An 18,699-nucleotide genomic window follows, 5' to 3' on the forward strand; every position below is an offset into this window, starting at 1 on the left:
TTCTCTTCCAAGAGAAAAATCGCGCCGCTGGGGGTCGAGTTACTCATTTACTCATTATATTTCCTTATTTCCTTTCCTTATACACATACACAGAAAAATGTGCTTCGCAACAGCATTTTGCACCTTTTCGACGGGTTTAAGAGTAGATGAAAAAGCTGTTCCTTGTTGTGGAATATAATTTTGTCTTTTTTCAGAACATCAAGCATTTCTTTCCTATGGTTATCATAAATGGGACACCTCAGTAGGAAGTGCCACTCATCTTCTGTTTCATTTTAAGTCGCATTGCTGGCAGAGTCTTTCCCTTCATTAGACATCATTTCGGAGTAATTATCCTATAGATAGCCCGTCGGGGACCACATCCTATTTCATGCGCGTGTCGCAAAGAGTTGTGGGAAGATTTGGGGAAGTCGAATCTTCCTGCTTGAAGTCGCGTCAGGTTGCTCAGGAGAGGTTTGCTTGTTTGATTTTATTTTCGAGTTGCCTTGCGTTGCGTTCTTGATTCGTATGTTAAAATTTTCTCCTCAAGACAGTCTAGTCTCTATTTCCAGCCATAGCTAGACACATCACCCCTGTGGGCTCCCAGAAACGAGCAGAGTCTTGGGGCTGCTGTGTACACAGTTTGACCACCTTGGAGGTAGACCAGCATTTCGAACTTTGCACCGCCACTCTGCTCGATAAACGCTCAAACAAGCACAAACACCCCAAGAAAGAAGCCAGTTATACCATTTCTTTGACGATTTGTGCGCAATAAGGTAAGGTTTTGAGATAAAAAACTATACGGCTTGATGGAAATAATTTTTCCTCGTTATAAAACATGTTGCTTTCTATATGACAATGCTTCCAGTCCAAGTCCTGGCTTTCGATAATATCTGAATTGGATGTTTCGCGGTAGTTTGGCACCATTAGCTGTATATCATACAAGTCAGTGCCCCCTTTAGTACTCTATAGCACCTTTAACTCTTAACATAGCCGATTGTTTTAAGGCATAGATAGAAGGGTTTTCATCATTTAGCGCACCATATTCCTTATGCATCAGTCAATTTAAACCCTCACCCCCATGGTCCCGGGGAAGAATGGGGGATTAGACTTTGACCCTGTACAAAACAGAGAAAAGGACCCAATCCCTCAAGGCAAAACTGCAGTCAAATGCCCTTACCCCTCAAATGCAAACTATAGGCAACTACCCAACAACAAGTCATCTAAAAATCCTTTATCTTCCAAAGCCAGTACACTTCAACAAATTTGTACTAGATACATTTAGGCACTGCCTAACGCGGATCCCCAAACTTATTGTTCTTATTTATGAAGTACAACAATGGTGGATTAGATGTCCAAGAGCTGTTTACAATTTCTGAAACTAACCACAAGTGTGATGGATAGATAGCTTAATCTAAAGTATCTGTACATGTATTAGGGGGAAGGGCTGGGGGTGGGGGTGGGGGGGGTGGGGGGGGTGGGGGGTGGGGTGGGCTCTCCAGAAAAGAAGACAGGGTGATTGCTATCTTTAAGGGGGTATAAAATCTCAACCAACTGCTATTCCTTAGGGGGTGTTGATGGATTTTTTTCCGATTCTGGTATCTCTTAGGGTATAAAATTCGACCAACTGCTATTCCTTAGAGGATGTCTAACTGTGTGCTGGAGTGTTTCTGCTTTTGGTTCGCATTTAAATTTGATTGACAGTTGTGTTAGAGCATAAGGTTGCATTGTTGTGTTTTTGTGTAAACACATTTTTGTTTGTAAAGTTGCCCCGTAACAAGTGGTTTTTCCAATTTTGCTATCTCTAAGGTTTAGAAATTTATTCAATAACACCCAATTTGCTATCCCTTCGGGGTAAGAATTTCTGTTGACCACACTGAAAGTGCTATCTCTTAGGGTTAAAATTGTTTTTGCGAAATCTAAATCTATAGAACACCTTTCATGTGTGCTACACATGTATGCTACATATTATCAAATAGTTTTCTAAGAACATACTTCTTGTCTCAGAACTCTGCTATTATGTGGAATTTTTTTGCCATAGAAGATGCCTGATCTACCAAGTCTGAGCGGTAAGGTGTGCCTGGTCACTGGGGCATCTCGAGGAATAGGCAAGGGCATAGCTCTGATGCTCGGGAAAGCTGGAGCTACTGTCTACGTTACAGGTACATGACAGAAACAGAAAATATGAGTACCATTATCTCCCTAATTCTAATATTAAATATCTATGTAATTTTTATTGAGCTAAACAAAATTTGAATGAGGTTAACATTATAAAATATATAATATGATGTTGCTACTGCATACCACATGCATACAAGTACAAGTATTTATCCAACAAAAGCAAAAATGAATAAAATTCCTGTGAATAAAAAGTAGAATATCATTGTGCTTTACTTGGGTTACCAGGTGTATATGAAGACATGACTGGAATACATTAATTGTTTTCTTTTTCCATGATTGTTAAAGACATTGTCGTTGGTATTCATCCATGTTTTGGTTGTGTATGGTGTAAAACTCATATCGTTACGTGTATTTCTGCTTTTATCTGTTTATTCTCTTCAATGATCAACGTACAAACATGGCGTATTTTAACAAAAAGCCCACGAGGCTAACATCTACCCATGATGCAACACTGCAGTTTACGTCATATAGACACTGCTCAACACCCCCACTTGTTTCTTATGATGTTAACCTAAATAACAACGTAATAACAATTTCCTACAATAAATGTTATAGGCAATAAGCTGATTTTACAGTTTAAGCACCCAAACAGAAATTTCTTGAATTTAGTTAGTTTGACCTTGCTGGTTTGGTGAAAATGTCAGCCACCATTTTTCTGTGGGGCAAAACACAATATCGATTTTGCCATCGTCTAAGAACTGTATAAGTTCCACATAGCATTCTTCATTCTTTGTTGCATCAGGCTAATCCGTTGATGGCAAGATCGTATCTTTCAATTTCAGCACCCGTAAATGACCCAAAAATTTGGCCTCCCACAACTCATATTTACTTCCGTCCATTTCGAGTCTGTGCTGGGCCGATAAGCTGTTAAACTCATATCGTTACGTGTATTTCGCCTTTTTTCTGTTTATTTTCTTCAATGGTTTTAACACAAAGCCCACGGGGCTAACATCTACCCATAATGCAACACTGCAGTTTACTTTATATAAACACTGCGGAAAGTTTGCATGGTTTAAAGACACATATTTAGGGGAAATAAAATCTGAAATGAGGTTATCTAGGATATTTTTATCATGTGCATTGACTGCAGTTTATATTTAGATATCATTATCCGATGCAAGAAATAGCAAAAACAATTTTACATCATGCATGAATTTTCCTTTAAAAATCCTATGATGAATTCCCATCATTTAAAACAATTGCTGTTTATATGCCTCTGAGCTACATTTGAATTGGCCCCATCCTTTATTTCCACACCTCTCTCCCGGTTCTCATTCTGCTTGTTTTTATTCTTTTACTTCTCCCAACTTTCATAACTTATAGGGCGTACACTACAATCAGCTACAGGAAAACCTGGTTCTCTCATGGAAACAGCCCAGGAGGTGAGTATATTCAGGCTCATAGGCAGATGGCTTAGGTTAAACTCCTCATACCCATCTGGTAGGCCTAGACAAGGTAGTAAAGGTGGTGGGAGAAATTAAAATTTCTCATGTAAAGGAAGACATATATTGTTTGTTCCTAGCAAGGGGACTGGGGTGGTTGCCTTCTCCCACTAGAGTTAAACATGTGAAGGAGAAACTAGAGATACAAGAAATAACTGAGACTCTCCCCCTAAGACAAAATAATCTAGCTACAACTATATCCTCTTGGATGAATATTGACTGGAAGTTCAGGATCATGATTAAAATATCAAATTTGTCTGACAACAGCTTGAATGAAGCACTTTTTTAATGGTGTCAAATTGTGCCACTTATAATAAAAAAGCCTGGTTCGTTTCCTTCTAGGTGGAATATGCAGGGGGTAAGTGTATTCCTGTGCAGTGTGACCATGGCAAAGATGAGGATGTCAAACAGCTGTTTGCAAGAATCAAGCGTGAGCAGGGCGGCCGTCTAGATGTGCTGGTAAACAATGCTTATAAAGGTGTCCAGGTAAAAACAATTTTAATATGCCTTCACTGTGATACTTAGATATCAATTCATTAAATGGTTTCATTAAAAACAAGTTTCATTTAACAAGTTTAACTAAGAGGTAGCAACATGCTTGTCCACCTGAATGCAGCAGCTTGAAAAGTTGACACTGTTAACCTGTCTAACCACAAATCGTTTATTTTTGTGTGTGTGTCTTGTAGACTATCTTCGAAACATATGGCAAGCCCTTCTATGAGCAGGTGTGTGAATCAGAGTCTGATCAAGAACTTCTTGGTATGTCAGGGTCTGATCTAGATGTTGGCCGAGCGGGTCCGGGCCTCCTTATTTTCAGACATTTGGCTAGGAGGGAAAATAAGGAAAATAACAAGATAAAGCAGGAAATTCACGGAAGAACAATGGATCCCCCCTTTTTTGAAGCCATTGCTTGCCTTCCCCTCCACCTCTTTTGGAATTTCTGGATCCCCTGTATTGGGGCATAACCTCAAGGAGGGACCAAACATATAGTTAAAAGAACATTTGTCTATTGTATAAGGTGGGGGGGGGCAAACAAACCACATAATCCACCCTAGAGGTCTTTTGACCTCTCGTCAATTACAATTCTTTTCCAGCCAATCAGTTTGTGGGATGACATCAATGATGTCGGTCTCAGGTAAGCCTTGCATCAGGATGATGTAATGTAGTATTTTGCACCATGTTCATATGATAATCAATAGCCAGTGTGTGGGATGTTATAATGGTGTCATGTTGAGGTGATGTACTGTATCCGGTAACTTCCACCGGTGCATAAAGCATAACAGAGAAATCTAATCCAGCCTAACGTGAAATTATGTAAAATCATGGAAATTATATTTGCTCCACTTTTGGTCCATCTTTGATTTTTAGGTCTGAGCTGCCAAATATTCTAATGGATTCTCTCTCTATTGTATTAGGTCCAGCTATGTGGCTTCATGGTTTGGTGCGCAGATGATGGTCCAAGCCAAACAAGGCCTAATTGTTAACATCTCCTCTCCTGGGGGATTGGTATATTTTTTGAATGTTCCTTATGGAGTTGGCAAGGCAGCGGTAAGTGCCAAGCTTACAGGGATTTCAGTGGTGGTTTATTTTATTTTTACAAAATTCTGCTGGGGTCATGTTGGTTTTAAAACTTTAATCACAGGTATGGGACTGTTAAAATAATATACGGTTTTAATATTATACGCCTAAAACGTGTATTGGACTCAGAGGGCAGAGTCTGCCCTGAAGAAGTCTCATTAAAGATGGCAGGAATACCAGTTTTTGGTGTAATGTATTAATTTTTGTGGTTCACGATCACGACAATTGGGGCTTTTTGTATTTATTCGGTTTTAATATCAGGTATAGCAAGGCTTATTCCCTGTTCTTTTTCCTGAGATTCAATTACCGCCAGCTTTTATGATTTTGGTATTAGATTGAAGCTCTCCGTCTGTTACAGACGGACCGTATGATGGCGGATATGTCGATCGAGCTAAGGAAGAATAATGTGGCAGCCATCTCTCTCTGGCCCGGACCTGTCAGTACAGAGGCTATAAAAGACATGCTGAAGTCTGAGGTAAGCTAACTGCAGTTTTAAACATTTTGCGAACTCTCGCAGAAGATTTCCAACAGCTTAAAACGCCTACTGACTTCCGTCATTTTTAATCCTTGAGACATTGGCTAGCACTGAAATGGTTTCCAATCACGCCACCTTCGCAAGGCGCTGACCAATAAAAGCACTAAACTAGAAACTAGTTCTGCATTTTGGTTTTAAATTTAGAACCATTAATTGTTTTCGATATTTTACTAGTAAGCTTCCCTCACAGGAACAATATAATCCTAGGAGATCATTGCATTACCTCTTTGTACAGCTGTCCTTCTAGCTGTACTAAAAAGGACGGTTTTTCTTTAAAGCAATTTACCAAAAGTGGCGCCCAGTTATAATTTGCAATGGCCAATTCTGTTTACCTCCATTCTGACAGAAACTGTCGTTTTTGGAAGCCATTTCTCATTATAAGCAAAACCATACTATCGCCAAATAATAATTCCAAAAAAAGTCAATTCTATCACCTCCTTTCCGACAGAAAAATTCTACCGCAAAGACAAATCTCGTATTGCTCAATAATTATTTGATATGGCCAATTCGTTTAAGTTCTTTCTGACAGTTTTAACAGACGCCCAGTTAATTATAGCAACGCCATATTGTAGTATGCTTAATTATATCGCCCAAGCTTTGGTTAGGTATGTAACAAAGCTTTTGCAGCTATCTGTCCAGCTATCTTTACTTGTGAAGATCAGCTAAAGCAAGCAAACAATAGATCGGTAAAGAAAGTCAAGTTACAGTTGCTACAGTAGTATGGAGACATCTGAAGAAAATAATTTTACCGTTTTCAACACTTCTTACGGAACAATCTCAAGCGATGACCAAAACCTTACAGTCGATAAAGTCATAGTATTCGTGGTAATTCTCGTTTGTGGCTGTTTATCGAACTTGACAGTGATCTTTCTCGTACTTGCAAAACGAGTGCCAAGGAAAACTATCAACTTGTTCGTGGCGAACATGGCATTAGCCAACATGTTGACGACTTTACTGCACTTACCGTTTGTAAAGAGCGATTATTCGATTATTTATTGGCCTGGAGGAATCGATGTGACTTGCAGACTGTTTCATTTGTTATATAACTTGGTATATTGGGTTTCTCTTGTGACTCTTTTGATTATTTCAATTGAACGATTCAAAGCGGTGTTATTCACAGTGCAACGACCAGGCTTAAGCCGTTGTTTCGTCGTTTTATTTGTCTCAACGTCTTGGATCTTGCCTGCCCTTCTTAATCTCCGTGCACTCTTTATTTGCGGCGTCAAAACAGACAAGAACGTTTGTGGCTGTTCCTTTACAAGACCTACAGCAGCATATTTTTTAGGCACGAATGTCCTGTACGTCTGCCTTGTTATTTCTATCCTAAGCATTAACCTTGGAATAATACGAAAACTGGTCCGCTCTGAACACGCTTTGAACCTACCAGAAGCCCAGCGACAGAAAAGACTTAGAACTTTCCGTTCTGCTGTCAAAATGGTTGTCTTTTCATTGCTTCTTTTTGTCGTCTGCGCCGCGCCCCTTATCACCCTCTTATCATTATATAAGATTGCAATAATTTTTCAAACTTTTTTATCAAAGATAACCACGAAAGTGTTTTTATTTTTATATTTAACGTGTTTTATAAACGCTGCATTTGGTCCAGTCATATATTTTATATTTCTGGATGATTTTCGCAAAGCCCTACGAAATATCCTGAGAGCCGTGGCGCGGTGTCGAAGAACATGCGCAAATGAAAAAGAGCAAACTGACCAACCACTGGATGTTGTACCCCTTACAACACGGGCTAAAGGACGTTACACTGACCAAATTAGAGATGAAGAGGCTTGCTGTGACACACGCTTGTGAAAATACCCCAAGCCTTCATGGGCTGGAAGAACCCGTATTATGTCTCGGTGAGAGGTTATTGCTTGTGAGAACAATTAACATTAATATTCAGCGGCGTAGCCAGGATTTTTAACAGGAGGGGGCCCAAAAGGCATTTTCCCCTGTGTTTTACATTTACTGTCTCATACATTTACTGTATATTTGGCTGCTTTAAGGGGGGGGGGGGGGGCACCCCCGTGGCTACGCCCCTGAATATTTATGGTGAAGATTCCTATCTTTGAGCGTTAGGGCTAAATTGCCATTATACAGGAAATAATACAAAAAGCTAAAAAATGGCAGATATCTTCAAATATCTTTTTGAAATGGATACCCCTGGGGATGTTAGTTGGGGGACTCCAACTAACATTCGATTAGGATTCGATGTTTATTTAATATAAATGCTACATATGCTTTATATTTTTGGACGATTTTCGCCAAGCTCTACGAAATGTTATGAGAGGCGTGGCGCGCATGCGCGGCGCGGTGTCTAGGAACCTGCGCAAACGCTTACGTGCAACCCGAACAGCCGCTGAAAGCTGGACCTGTTACACCACGGGCTCAAGGAAGTAACATATACAAAATCAGATAGCAAAAGGGGGGGGGGTATTTTTTGGGGACATATATTTGTACTCAAAATTATCTTCTTTGTTGTATGTGGACAATAACAGCTTAGCAATTTCTGAAAATGCAAGTGACCTCGCAATGGAAAAGCGTACCCTAGCATTTTCTTCCTTCTATAATGAACAGAAAATAAAGTTCTAGCGTTTCATAAAAATGGTTGGATATCGACAAGAATCGAGCAATAGCTAATTAGAGGCATTTTTATGCTACGGTATATCTCTTCTTGGGAAGAACGTGCGTGTGTGTGTATCAAAATATATTTTTAACAAGACCCCCTTACCCTTCCCAAGTTTTATCAATAAGGGACTTGCGCTAAGGGATCACTTGACTGTTTTGGTGGCAAACTAGCGCGCGCTCAGCCTTTCAGCGGCAAAATTACAGCAAAAAAAAAAAAAAAAAACAGTAACTTATTCAGCGCTTACGACAAGAAACCAGAATTCTCTTTTTCAGAAAGGGTTTAGTTTCATTTAAAAATTTTTATTTCTTCGTTGTTCTCTGGTGTTACGGGCAAAGTCATTTCTGATTTTTGTCTTTAGTCGTTTTGAATTTGCCACCCAAAAAGGTCATGTAATCTCTTAGCGCAAGTCCCCTAATTTACTTAAGAATCGAGCATTACAAACTGGTCAGGAGATCGATTTTCAATAGATTGAAACTATAACAACTTTTTTAAAACAAAAAACTGCCATGCGATGCGCGCAAAGCAGGCTGGTCATATTACAAAGTGAGACCAGCATCCCTCGCGAGCCTAGTTTGTCCTAAATCTAAAAATCCCGCTTTTTATTGATTTGTTCGCTTTAGGCGACCTTCCTGCGACAGCTAAAACGTTCTTGATCTCCCAGATTGGCTAAAAACGTTTTTGCTGGTGTATGCCTTGCCGAGCTGGTGCGAATTTGAAAAGCTTTGTGTATTTTTAAATACCCACAGCACCCCATTGTCATGTAAAGAGAAATGAAACGGCTCTTTAGTGGGTTTATTAGGAAATTCCTGTTTTGGGGTTTTCGGGATTCCTGTGGCGAGCAAAAAATCGATTATTTGCGCCACAGGGATCCTGAACAACGAAAACACAGAAGAGCCGGCTCGCAGGCTAGAAATGGCTGAAATCGGAGCCGCCATGTTAGTTGTTGTAGTGCAGTTTTTTCTTGATTTTATAAGCGATATTAATTCCTCGCCGTTTAATTGATCCTAACTTGTTTATCTGTCGTCTTGTCTTCCGGTGTCGAGTATTGAATACACAAAAAAAGTGAAGTTCTAGAAGGATAACAGTTATGTTAAATTCACAATCAGAGGAGAATCACCTAGTGATGCGACGTGATCTAGTGAAAGCGGTTGGTTCTCGCTGGAAATTGTTCCATTTTTTTTTTGTTAACCTAGATCAAAGCGGTGTAAGATGTTACTTCTTTTAGGTTCTGACTGCTACATTAACATTAAAACAATATACATTTTGTTTGAAGATATCTCTGCTCTTTATTGGAAGTGTGACTTTTAATACCTCATACTGATAGGCAAGGTATGCTTCTATATAAAAACTAAAAAATACGAATATTCTCTTCTTTTGTTTTGGAGTCATTCCGATCATGAACTTATTCTTTTATCGAGTCATTGACGGGTGCAGTCCGCTCTTGAAGGCTTATGGCATTTTCAAAAGTGCTTGTCATACCTCTTCCTCCTACTGGAATCAGATTTTGAACATGGGACTTTCTTGAGTCCGTGGTGTAACAGGTTCAAGTTCCAGCGGCTGATCATGGTGCTCCTGTTCATTTGCGCAAGTTCCTCGACATCGCGCAACGCCTCTCATAACATTTCGTAGGGCTTGGCGAAAATCATTCAGAAATATAAAGTATATGACTGGACCAAATGCAGCATTTATATAAAATCCAACATCGAATGCTCTATAAACTTGTACGACTGTCATATTATATGTTAAGTAAATTAGATTAAGATCTTGTAACCGATATAGAGCCACAAATGTATAGAGGGGTGCCGTACATATTGCAAAAAGAAGCAATGAACAGGTAACCATACGGACAGCAGAACGAAATGTTTTAATTCTTTTTTATCGCTGGGCTTCTAGTAGGTTCAAAGCGTGTTCAGAGCGGACCAGTCTTCGTATTATTCCAAGGTTAATGCTTAGGATAGAAATAACAAGGCAGACGTACAGGACATTCGTGCCTACGAAATATGCTGCTGTAGGCCTTGCGAAGAAACAGCCACAAACGTTCTTGTCTGTTTTGACGTCGCAAATAAAGAGTGCACGGAGATTAAGAAGGGCAGGCAAGATCCAAGACGTTGAGACAAATAAAACGACGAAACAACGGCTTAAGCCTGGTCGTTGCACTGTGAATGACACCGCTTTGAATCGTTCAATCGAAATAATCAAAAGAGTCACAAGAGAAACTCAATATACCAAGTTATATAACAAATGAAACAGTCTACAAGTCGCGTCGCCTAAGATTTCTCCAGACCACTCCGTGTTTCCTGTTAGATAGATCTTTACCTTGTAAGATATCTGTAGAAAAAGCGTCACCAAGTCTGCTAATGCCATGTTTACCACGAATATGTTGATAGTTTTTCTTCGCACTCTTTTTGTAAGTACAAGTAGAATAACGGTCGCGTTAGGCAAACAACCACACACGAAAATCACCCCGATTAGTTCCACGTAAACTTTTATAAGCTTAAGGTCGTCACTTGAGATTGTTTCGTTAGAGATGTTGGTTGAGGTGACGTTATCTTCTTCAAATTTCTTCATACTATGAACTGTATTTTTATATATCTGCTGATTCTCACTTGAACAGTCTACCGTTTTTTCGTATATTCATTAGATCTGAACAGACTTGGCCTCGTTTGCATGCAGTGAAATCACCATGCTATAGAGCCTCATTAGCGCCTCATTAAAATAGATGTTTATCAATGTAATTTACCATATTCTGTAATTCGAATGAAACGACCGTATTTCCACACCATAAAGCTGGTCAAGTATTCTTTTTTTTATTTCAAGATGTTCTGAATTTGAAAAAAATTGCTCGGGAACCAGAATAATAATAATAAAAAAAAAAAACTGAAAATTTGATGAACACCAGTGATGGCGCCAAATAGCTAGCGATGAAATTCGAGATACCAAGATATCCTGGATATTGGGTGGATTGACGAATGTGGTCAATGGCATTCTTTTAGATTCTCCGAGCTTCGTTATAACCGTAGTTGTGTCAATGTTTTTATTTTCATGGCTATTTTCTAAAATATACGTTCGGTCACCTGAGATATGACTGCCTAGTTTCTTCGAAAATGTAAAATTAGAAATGGATCCTAGTTTTTTTTATTTTGCAAACCACAGGGCTCTAATGAATTGTGACGTCATTATAGTTCTAGCTACAAACATTTCTTAAAAAGGCAATGATTTACGAGCCAAAATTTTGTTGGCATATATATTTTCGTTCCCATTGAAACGAAATCAAAACGTTTCTGTTTGCCGGGCTGATGGGCTAAAATATAGGCGTTGTTGTTCTTTTTTATTTCTAGGTATTCCTTGTTTTTTTTTTTTTTTTTTTGAAAACACAGCAACCGGGCCCTTGCTCGCTCCTTTTTTCAAATCACAAGGAAAAGGCTAGACCCCTCTCCTCAATATCACTCTGCTCAGATACCCATAAATTAATATGTAAACCACTAAACCCTGCTTTTCTACTCATTTGATTATACAAATATGCAGTATAAAGCGTTATTCACACCCGCACCACGTACCTCATTTTCGAGTTTTTATATAAAAAGTGGTTGTGTTGTTAAACTTTCGCTGATAATACGAATTAATCTAAAGGTCTTTTGCTTTTAGCATATGTTTGGCATTTTGTTTTAATCAAAAGGCTTGTCTTCATAAGTATTTATATACAAAACTTCTAGCGAGGAGGAACCTTTAATTACGTCCCAACGCTTTTAGAATTGGGAAATTGGAAAATATAAACCCCCAGCCATGTAACCAAACCCATTCACCCAAGCTCCAAAAAATTCAATATGAAATGCTGTGAATCGTTCTTTATAAATTTATGATAAACCATTACTTGCTAGTGGATTTTCGCGCTGCTAAGATTTAAATTGTTTGCTGCACTTTAGAAAGATCAGGGAAATACCATTTTGAACAACAATGTACTGTTATTGTAAGGTCTACCTGAACACTTCAAAGTGTGTAAAGTTCTTTGCAGAAAAGTAGTCAGATGCAAAGAGTGTTTGCGGACAGCGAAGATGTGACTTTTACTGGAAAAGCTGTGGCTTGGCTTGCTGCTGGTATGTGATGCAAACTGCGCTTGGTAAATGTTTTGTTTAATGTACTGATTTGAATCTAAAATTAACTAATAGAAGGAAGAGTTTTAAAGCTTTCATCTGTAAGGAAAAATCAAGGCAGACATTTTGGAAAGGATGTGCTTACGTTAGTTCGAGAATATTCATTTGAATCCCTACTACCAAATTCAAACTAGATTAGAAAATGACTTATTCAGCTAAAAAACAGCCGGTGTCTCTATGTTATTATTAAGGGAGCTGAAGGCGTTCAACCGATCGCAATTCCGTTTGTTGTGTTTGAAAATAAGCTGACTGCGACTCAACGTATTTGTCGAGAGATCACTCATTGGTGGTGGACCATGGGACCATGAGCAGGGCCATAGCCGGGAAGGGGGGGAGGGTGGGGAAGGTTGGTGTCTCGAGAGGTTCGGAAGAACCGCCCCATTTGACTGCAATGTCCGCTCAAATGCAAGGAAACTGAGTACCACTGCGTGTTATGAATATTTTACTCCTGAGAGACCCCCCAACCCTCCCCTCTCCCTACCCATCCCCGCTCAAAATCCTAGCTACGGACCCGAGCCAGTGTGTGTACCAATTGATGGTGAATCATCGGCCAATGTGTGTGTACTCAAACTATCTCGATTATCCAGATCCAGATATCATGAAGAAAAGTGGCAGTGTGCAGATCGTAGCGGAGTTAGCGCGAGAGTACGGTTTCACCGATGTGGGAGGCAAGTGTCTCAATTGTTTTATTTGTTTTTTGATCGTCATGACGGAAAAACCTGGAAAACGCGCAATTCCAGATAGAGAGAGAAGAAACAATTTCTTACAATGGCTATAGGTTCCTTGTATTACGGACTGATTTTCAAAACACAAATAACGTGAGGCCGATGTGCGCATAACCAGATTTTGTGTATCAGTTCAGGGACGAAAAGCTCAAATTTCAATGACGCTTTACAAAAAGTCGCATCAATTAAAAAAAAAGTCGCACTTGATATTTTGTTTGCTATAAGTAACTAAGTACTCAGGCTTATTTAAAGCGTCACGTCATGTCTTTTTGGTCACAACACTTTGAGGTTGCTGTGACGGCAAATCTGCCGCCGGCCGCTTTGGCCGAAAGAGACCTTGAGCAAGGACGACGCCTGCGGCTAGGGCAACGAGATCGGGAAAGATGCGTTCGCGCTTGGCGATCAATTCAAATTTACTTGCAAGGAAAAAGCAAAACATTATAGTCAGAGACAGATAAAAATAAGGATAAAACTTACGGACATCATTTCTAAAGTAGCGAACCTAGGTAGAGGAGTTTACAGTGCAAACGTCTGCGTCCCCAATTGACCGTGAAACTTGGAGTTTTTACGTCGTGGTTTGTTGCAAAACAGCTGAAATTTATCAGACAGAACGCATTTTTATGTGCTGCTATTGAATTCTGGTCAAATCCCATTGTTCTCTGCCGTCGTCGTCCACGTTGCCGTCGTCGTTGCTTAAGGTCCCTAATTTCTCCATAAGAGAGACCCAGTGGTCTCTGCGACATTCGCCATCCTCGAGGACCCAGCGGTCTTTGCGGGCACCCAATGATAAGAAGAATCCTGATAATTATTTTTGATGTAAATCTCCTTTCACAATAATCCCTTTTTAATTTTTTTTTTCTTAGAAGTTTCTTTTATATTTTTGTTGTTGTAATGTAGATACGCCATGGCTTGGCACATACATAGCTAAGCCCCTGCTTCTTTTGATCAAACGCTGTCCAAAACCAATTAGTATATTATACTAATGAAGCGAAAGCCGAGAAGGGACATCAGATTTCAGAGATAATAATTTCATAGATTAAAATTTTACCGGGTTGCTAAGCATGCAATATTCGATCAGCACAACATTTCGTCCACAGCTACGTTCGGGACTGACCAATTGTTTTGTCAATAGGGGTAATGCCATTGTCGCTACGTCAAGTAAAAAAGCTGGTTCAGAGAGCGTTCCCAAGCCTAGCCTGGCTGGTTCCCGAGTTCCTTTACATACCGGCATGGTTGATATCCGCCAACACGCACAAGTTCAAACCACCATCGAAATTAGCGTGAAGAGAAAGATCTCGCAGAAGAGATCTCATTCCTTCTTCATCGCGATTTAGTAGGAAGATCAGTTCGTTTTGCCCATTCAGACCCTATTTAGTATGTCCTTAGTGACCAGTGACCACCCCCAGTGACATTGCTTACTAACCGAGGGCCATATGTTAGAAAACTGTATATTCGGATAAACAAAGGTTAAACTGAAAATGAATTCCCACGCTGTTGCACCTGTGGTGAAATTTAAAAGATCTTGTATTTCCAAAACTAAGCGAAATATCTGATTGTTATTTTTTTGGTAGGGGAAATATAATAGCATTTGTTAATATTTCAAGATAAAACTGTCGTCGGCTGCATCAAAATGATTTAAGAGAAAACGTTTTCAAAGCTAGACCCAATCCCCCTCACGGTTATCCAAGATGGCGGCTTATATTGGCACTGTATATGCTGTAAGTACTGTACAGGACCCGAAATGATCCCAGGACCCGAAACGATCCCAGGACCCGAAATGATCCCCAAAAGTACCCCAACTGATCCCGGGACCCGAAACGATACCGAGGAGTCCCCGAAATCAACCCCACGGAAATGCGGTAATGGACAAAGGGAAAGCAGAAGAAGCACTTCCAATTCTTAAAGCATAATTTAGGGTTGACAGCCAATCTATTTCTAAATAACATGACTTAAAAAACTTAAATTCCAATACAATACTTCTATTTATTACATTGCCCCGGCGGTAAACCCATAAACAGAGTCCAAAACAAATACACAACTTTTAATTGCTACTGAAAGGAGTACAACATAAACATAGCACAGCCAAAGCACAGCCTTGCTCAGAACAACCAAACTTTTGACCTTCGAAACATTTGCAGTTCCAACACATGACTCTGACACTATAAATCTCGTTTCCGGTAAACATCACCCTAAAAATCTATATTCATTTGACAACCAAACGTGTTTTTCACCACGAAATCCATGTTCACACGAGCGAATATTTACCGACAGCCGGTTTGGCCGAGAAGATGGAATTACAAAAGCACACTGAGTAATGCACTCGAACAACCCTTTTACTACCGTTGCAAAATATTAAGAGATGTGGCTTTTGTTGAAAGCAATATGTGAGTTTTGAATTTCCTTATGTAGTAGTGCGTACACCACTGCATGATTTCTCTTTATCTCTCTTTATGATAGGTCTTTCATTCACCGAACACAAACAAACATTTTCCTACGGGAAAGCAGAGGCATGTCTAATCTTTGGAGACATTCGTTTATGGCTTGTTATGTTGAATTATTTATTCACGCCTGGTTCTTCAAATTACCATCACGGGAATTTTTATTTGACCCCAATTGTTGACTCAACCAAGCTGTCGAAAGCTGTATTCCCCGCGCAGTCGTATATAAAAATCTTAATACTATGGTTTTAGTTAATTCAAATTTCTGGATAGTGACAAAAATGACGCTTAAATGTTTCATATGTTTTTAAAACTGAAAGCCAATCCTTCCACATTCCTTTTGTTTGTCCATTACTGCAATTCCTTGGGGTTCATTTCGGGGACTCTTGGGGATCGTTTCGGGTCCCGGGATCAGTTGGGGTACTTTTGGGGATCATTTCGGGTCCTGGGATCGTTTCGGGTCCTGGGATCATTTCGGGTCCTGTACAGTACCTCATAAAATCGCGTATTTTAGGTAAAAAAAGCTCATTCTTTATGTACCAAGGACGTACAATGTCTATTTTGCTACTAATATTGAACTTTTGTCTTGATTTTAAATCTATTTCTTCTAAATCTGCGATTAATCGCATTTATCGGGTATTTTGACGTTGGCTAAATAAAAAGAGGTAGAGATGGATTTAAGTGTATGTCAACTTAGACACCCAAGACCAATAAGTTGCTTTAGATATGCCTCCTTAATCAAAGTTATTAGGTTGTGATTCTTTTCTTGAGAATATTAGAGGATTTGGATGTTCTGCAGAAGAAATGTCTGTGGAAACAAATAGCGCAAAATGGCACAGGAATTGTCACAAATTTGCGGTATAATGCTCGAAAGCACTTAAAAAAAAGCTGACCAGCAGAGGCACTACGAAAAAACAGTGCTTATTGCTCCCTACGTGTGCATCATAGTGATGAGGTTGAACGAATCGCATGCTTTTAACAGGATAGCAACCAACCTCCAACGAATCGCGCACCAATAGAGGACTATTATCCTAAAGATGTCTTAAGAGATGGAAAGGGCCGTGGAGCATAAAAAAGGAAAGGTCTCCAGAAAGCGAGAGAGGATGATAAAAAAAGTATAGAGCTTTTGTCAGGCTTATAGAATATATTAGCAGAATATAGAAGTGGAGGCTGTTGAAAATGGAACGTTTCTGATGATGTCCGAGCTCCACAATGTACATGAGACACGCTTGGGAGATTTTTGGAATGAGAAATCCTTTAACCGTTTTCTACTAAAGGACAGAGTTTTTAGAGGTTTTTCCTAAGGTGCGGATCAGTGATCGGCGGACCGTTATTGTAATAAAGGGGTGAAAGTTATTCTGAAACAAACTGAAAGAGACTTTTCAGAATGATGCGCGTACGCTCCCCAGGGTCCGCGGGGATTTCTTTTCCAAACAGAGGATTTTTCCATTCTCAGGGACATTTTCTTCGATTTGCCGAAGAAACGACGGTGCTATAAACAAGTGTTCAAAAACTCTAGTGTTGACGATACTAGCGTCAACCTTAAGAGAGGACACGTTTAGCCCAAAACCTGACGTAAGCCAGAATTATTCTATTATTCTAACGATCAGATGGTTTTGAGCGCCATATCTGTAGACGCCAGCCACCACTGCCGATCTATATTAGTTCGATATCCTTTTTTTACAAAATTAAAATATAAATCATGGAACGCTATTAGCTAGGGTTTTCGGCTTCATAGACCGAGTGGTTGGAAGTCAAGGGCGTCTGCCGGCGCCCCCTCTTTGGCCCATAACTAGCATGGGGTAGAGCGAGGCTCTCGCCTCGGAAACAATTATGATACTTTGATTTTAAAATAACATAGGGCCGTAACAAAAAGATAAACAAATGATCCGAGTTGTCATGGTATAATTTATCAACGCACAATAGGCTATGAAAAATCTCCCTCATCGGTAGCATATTTTTGCTGCTGACGGGCCTATTAATTACAGCCGTGCTGGCTAAATTAAAGCTCTATAGCCCTTAATATAATACTTAGAGAACTCATTGAGAGAAAATTTCTGGAAAAATTCATGTGCACCACCTATTTGTGCTTATGTAATGAATAAAAATCAGTCATATTCTCATGTTAGCAAAAGGGATGTAAATAAAGCCGTGTGGGGCCTGAGTTCCAGCAGGTTTTCCTTCTTCTTCAAATGTAGCTTTTTATGGCTATTCATATTTTTCTTGGCTCGGCATTCGATAGAATACAGCTGAAATGATAGAAATCGTTTTCAAATATGTGCATTTTGATCTTTTTTGTGTCTTGAAAAGGTATGAAAATCTTACCACAGGGTATCCGCAACACCAGATTTCTAAAAAAAAATTCTCTTTATCTATGGATCCGCAAATGGTACCGGTGGGCCGGTCTTAATATTGATTACCATCCTCTAGGCTATATTTATACCAAGTTTGGTGCTTTTCTCCGCTGTGTATAGATTGAGCTATTTTTGTGCGCTAAGCGACCCGACTTATGACATCTACATGACACATAACAAGTTTAGTTGTCATACGATGTTTCGGCACCAGGGTAGTTTTACTTTTAGTGACGTCATCGATGACATATATATATATATACATATATATACATATACAAGAGATAAGAATATATATATATATATATTTTGTTGACGTCATTATATTTTTGCTTTAAGTGACGTTACTGATGACGTCAAAAATCACACACCACATGAGACATCATGACACACACCAAGTTTGGTTGCCATATGATATGTTTCGTCTATGAGACATGATACGCTATCGGGATCAAGTTTTGCTTAAAGTTACGTCATCGATGACGTCACAGATCAGGTGACTATCTTGGCACTACCCTTTGCACATAATGACACCTACCAAGTTTGGTGGTTACACAATGTTTCTTTCACGAGATATAAATGTTGATGACGTCACAATCTCGTGATCATATCGGTGCACCCCCCTTGACACCTTCGTGACACATACCAAGATTGGTTGTCATGAAGTTTCGTTCATGAGATATGGATATTTTTGTTCTT

At 39.5% G+C, this 18,699-nt stretch overlaps 1 protein-coding gene across 3 annotated transcripts; it reads left to right on the forward strand.

The window, feature by feature from the left end:
* Nucleotides 1-393: 393 nt before the first annotated feature.
* On the forward strand, nucleotides 394-14,845 carry LOC5505897 (dehydrogenase/reductase SDR family member 1). 3 transcript variants are annotated; one of them, XM_032374240.2, is made up of 12 exons: nucleotides 394-450; nucleotides 549-752; nucleotides 2,018-2,138; nucleotides 3,481-3,539; nucleotides 3,942-4,085; nucleotides 4,286-4,324; nucleotides 4,694-4,734; nucleotides 5,015-5,147; nucleotides 5,536-5,652; nucleotides 12,348-12,429; nucleotides 13,074-13,154; nucleotides 14,344-14,845. In XM_032374240.2, the coding sequence occupies exons 3-12, from the start codon at nucleotides 2,021-2,023 to the stop codon at nucleotides 14,493-14,495; spliced, it is 966 nt and encodes a 321-aa protein (XP_032230131.1). In that variant the 5' UTR covers nucleotides 394-450; nucleotides 549-752; nucleotides 2,018-2,020; the 3' UTR covers nucleotides 14,496-14,845. The 3 variants fall into 3 exon arrangements, with proteins under 3 accessions (XP_032230131.1, XP_032230130.1, XP_032230133.1); XM_032374239.2 differs by having other exon boundaries at nucleotides 447-752; XM_032374242.2 differs by having other exon boundaries at nucleotides 447-752; nucleotides 2,021-2,138.
* The last annotated feature ends 3,854 nt before the right edge of the window (nucleotides 14,846-18,699 follow it).

This window comes from Nematostella vectensis, chromosome 13, assembly GCF_932526225.1.
Source record: "Nematostella vectensis chromosome 13, jaNemVect1.1, whole genome shotgun sequence".
Classification (NCBI taxonomy): Eukaryota; Metazoa; Cnidaria; class Anthozoa; order Actiniaria; family Edwardsiidae; genus Nematostella; species Nematostella vectensis.

What these genes read in the sequence shown, in the direction of transcription:
- LOC5505897 (XM_032374240.2), top strand. Translation starts at nt 2,021, where the DNA reads ATGCCTGATCTACCAAGTCTGAGCGGTAAGGTGTGCCTGGTCACTGGG. An exon ending in AAGACATGCTGAAGTCTGAG is followed by an intron (nt 5,653 to 12,347) that starts GTAAGCTAACTG and finishes AGTTCTTTGCAG; the next exon opens with AAAAGTAGTCAGATGCAAAG. An exon ending in TGTGGCTTGGCTTGCTGCTG is followed by an intron (nt 12,430 to 13,073) that starts GTATGTGATGCA and finishes TCGATTATCCAG; the next exon opens with ATCCAGATATCATGAAGAAA.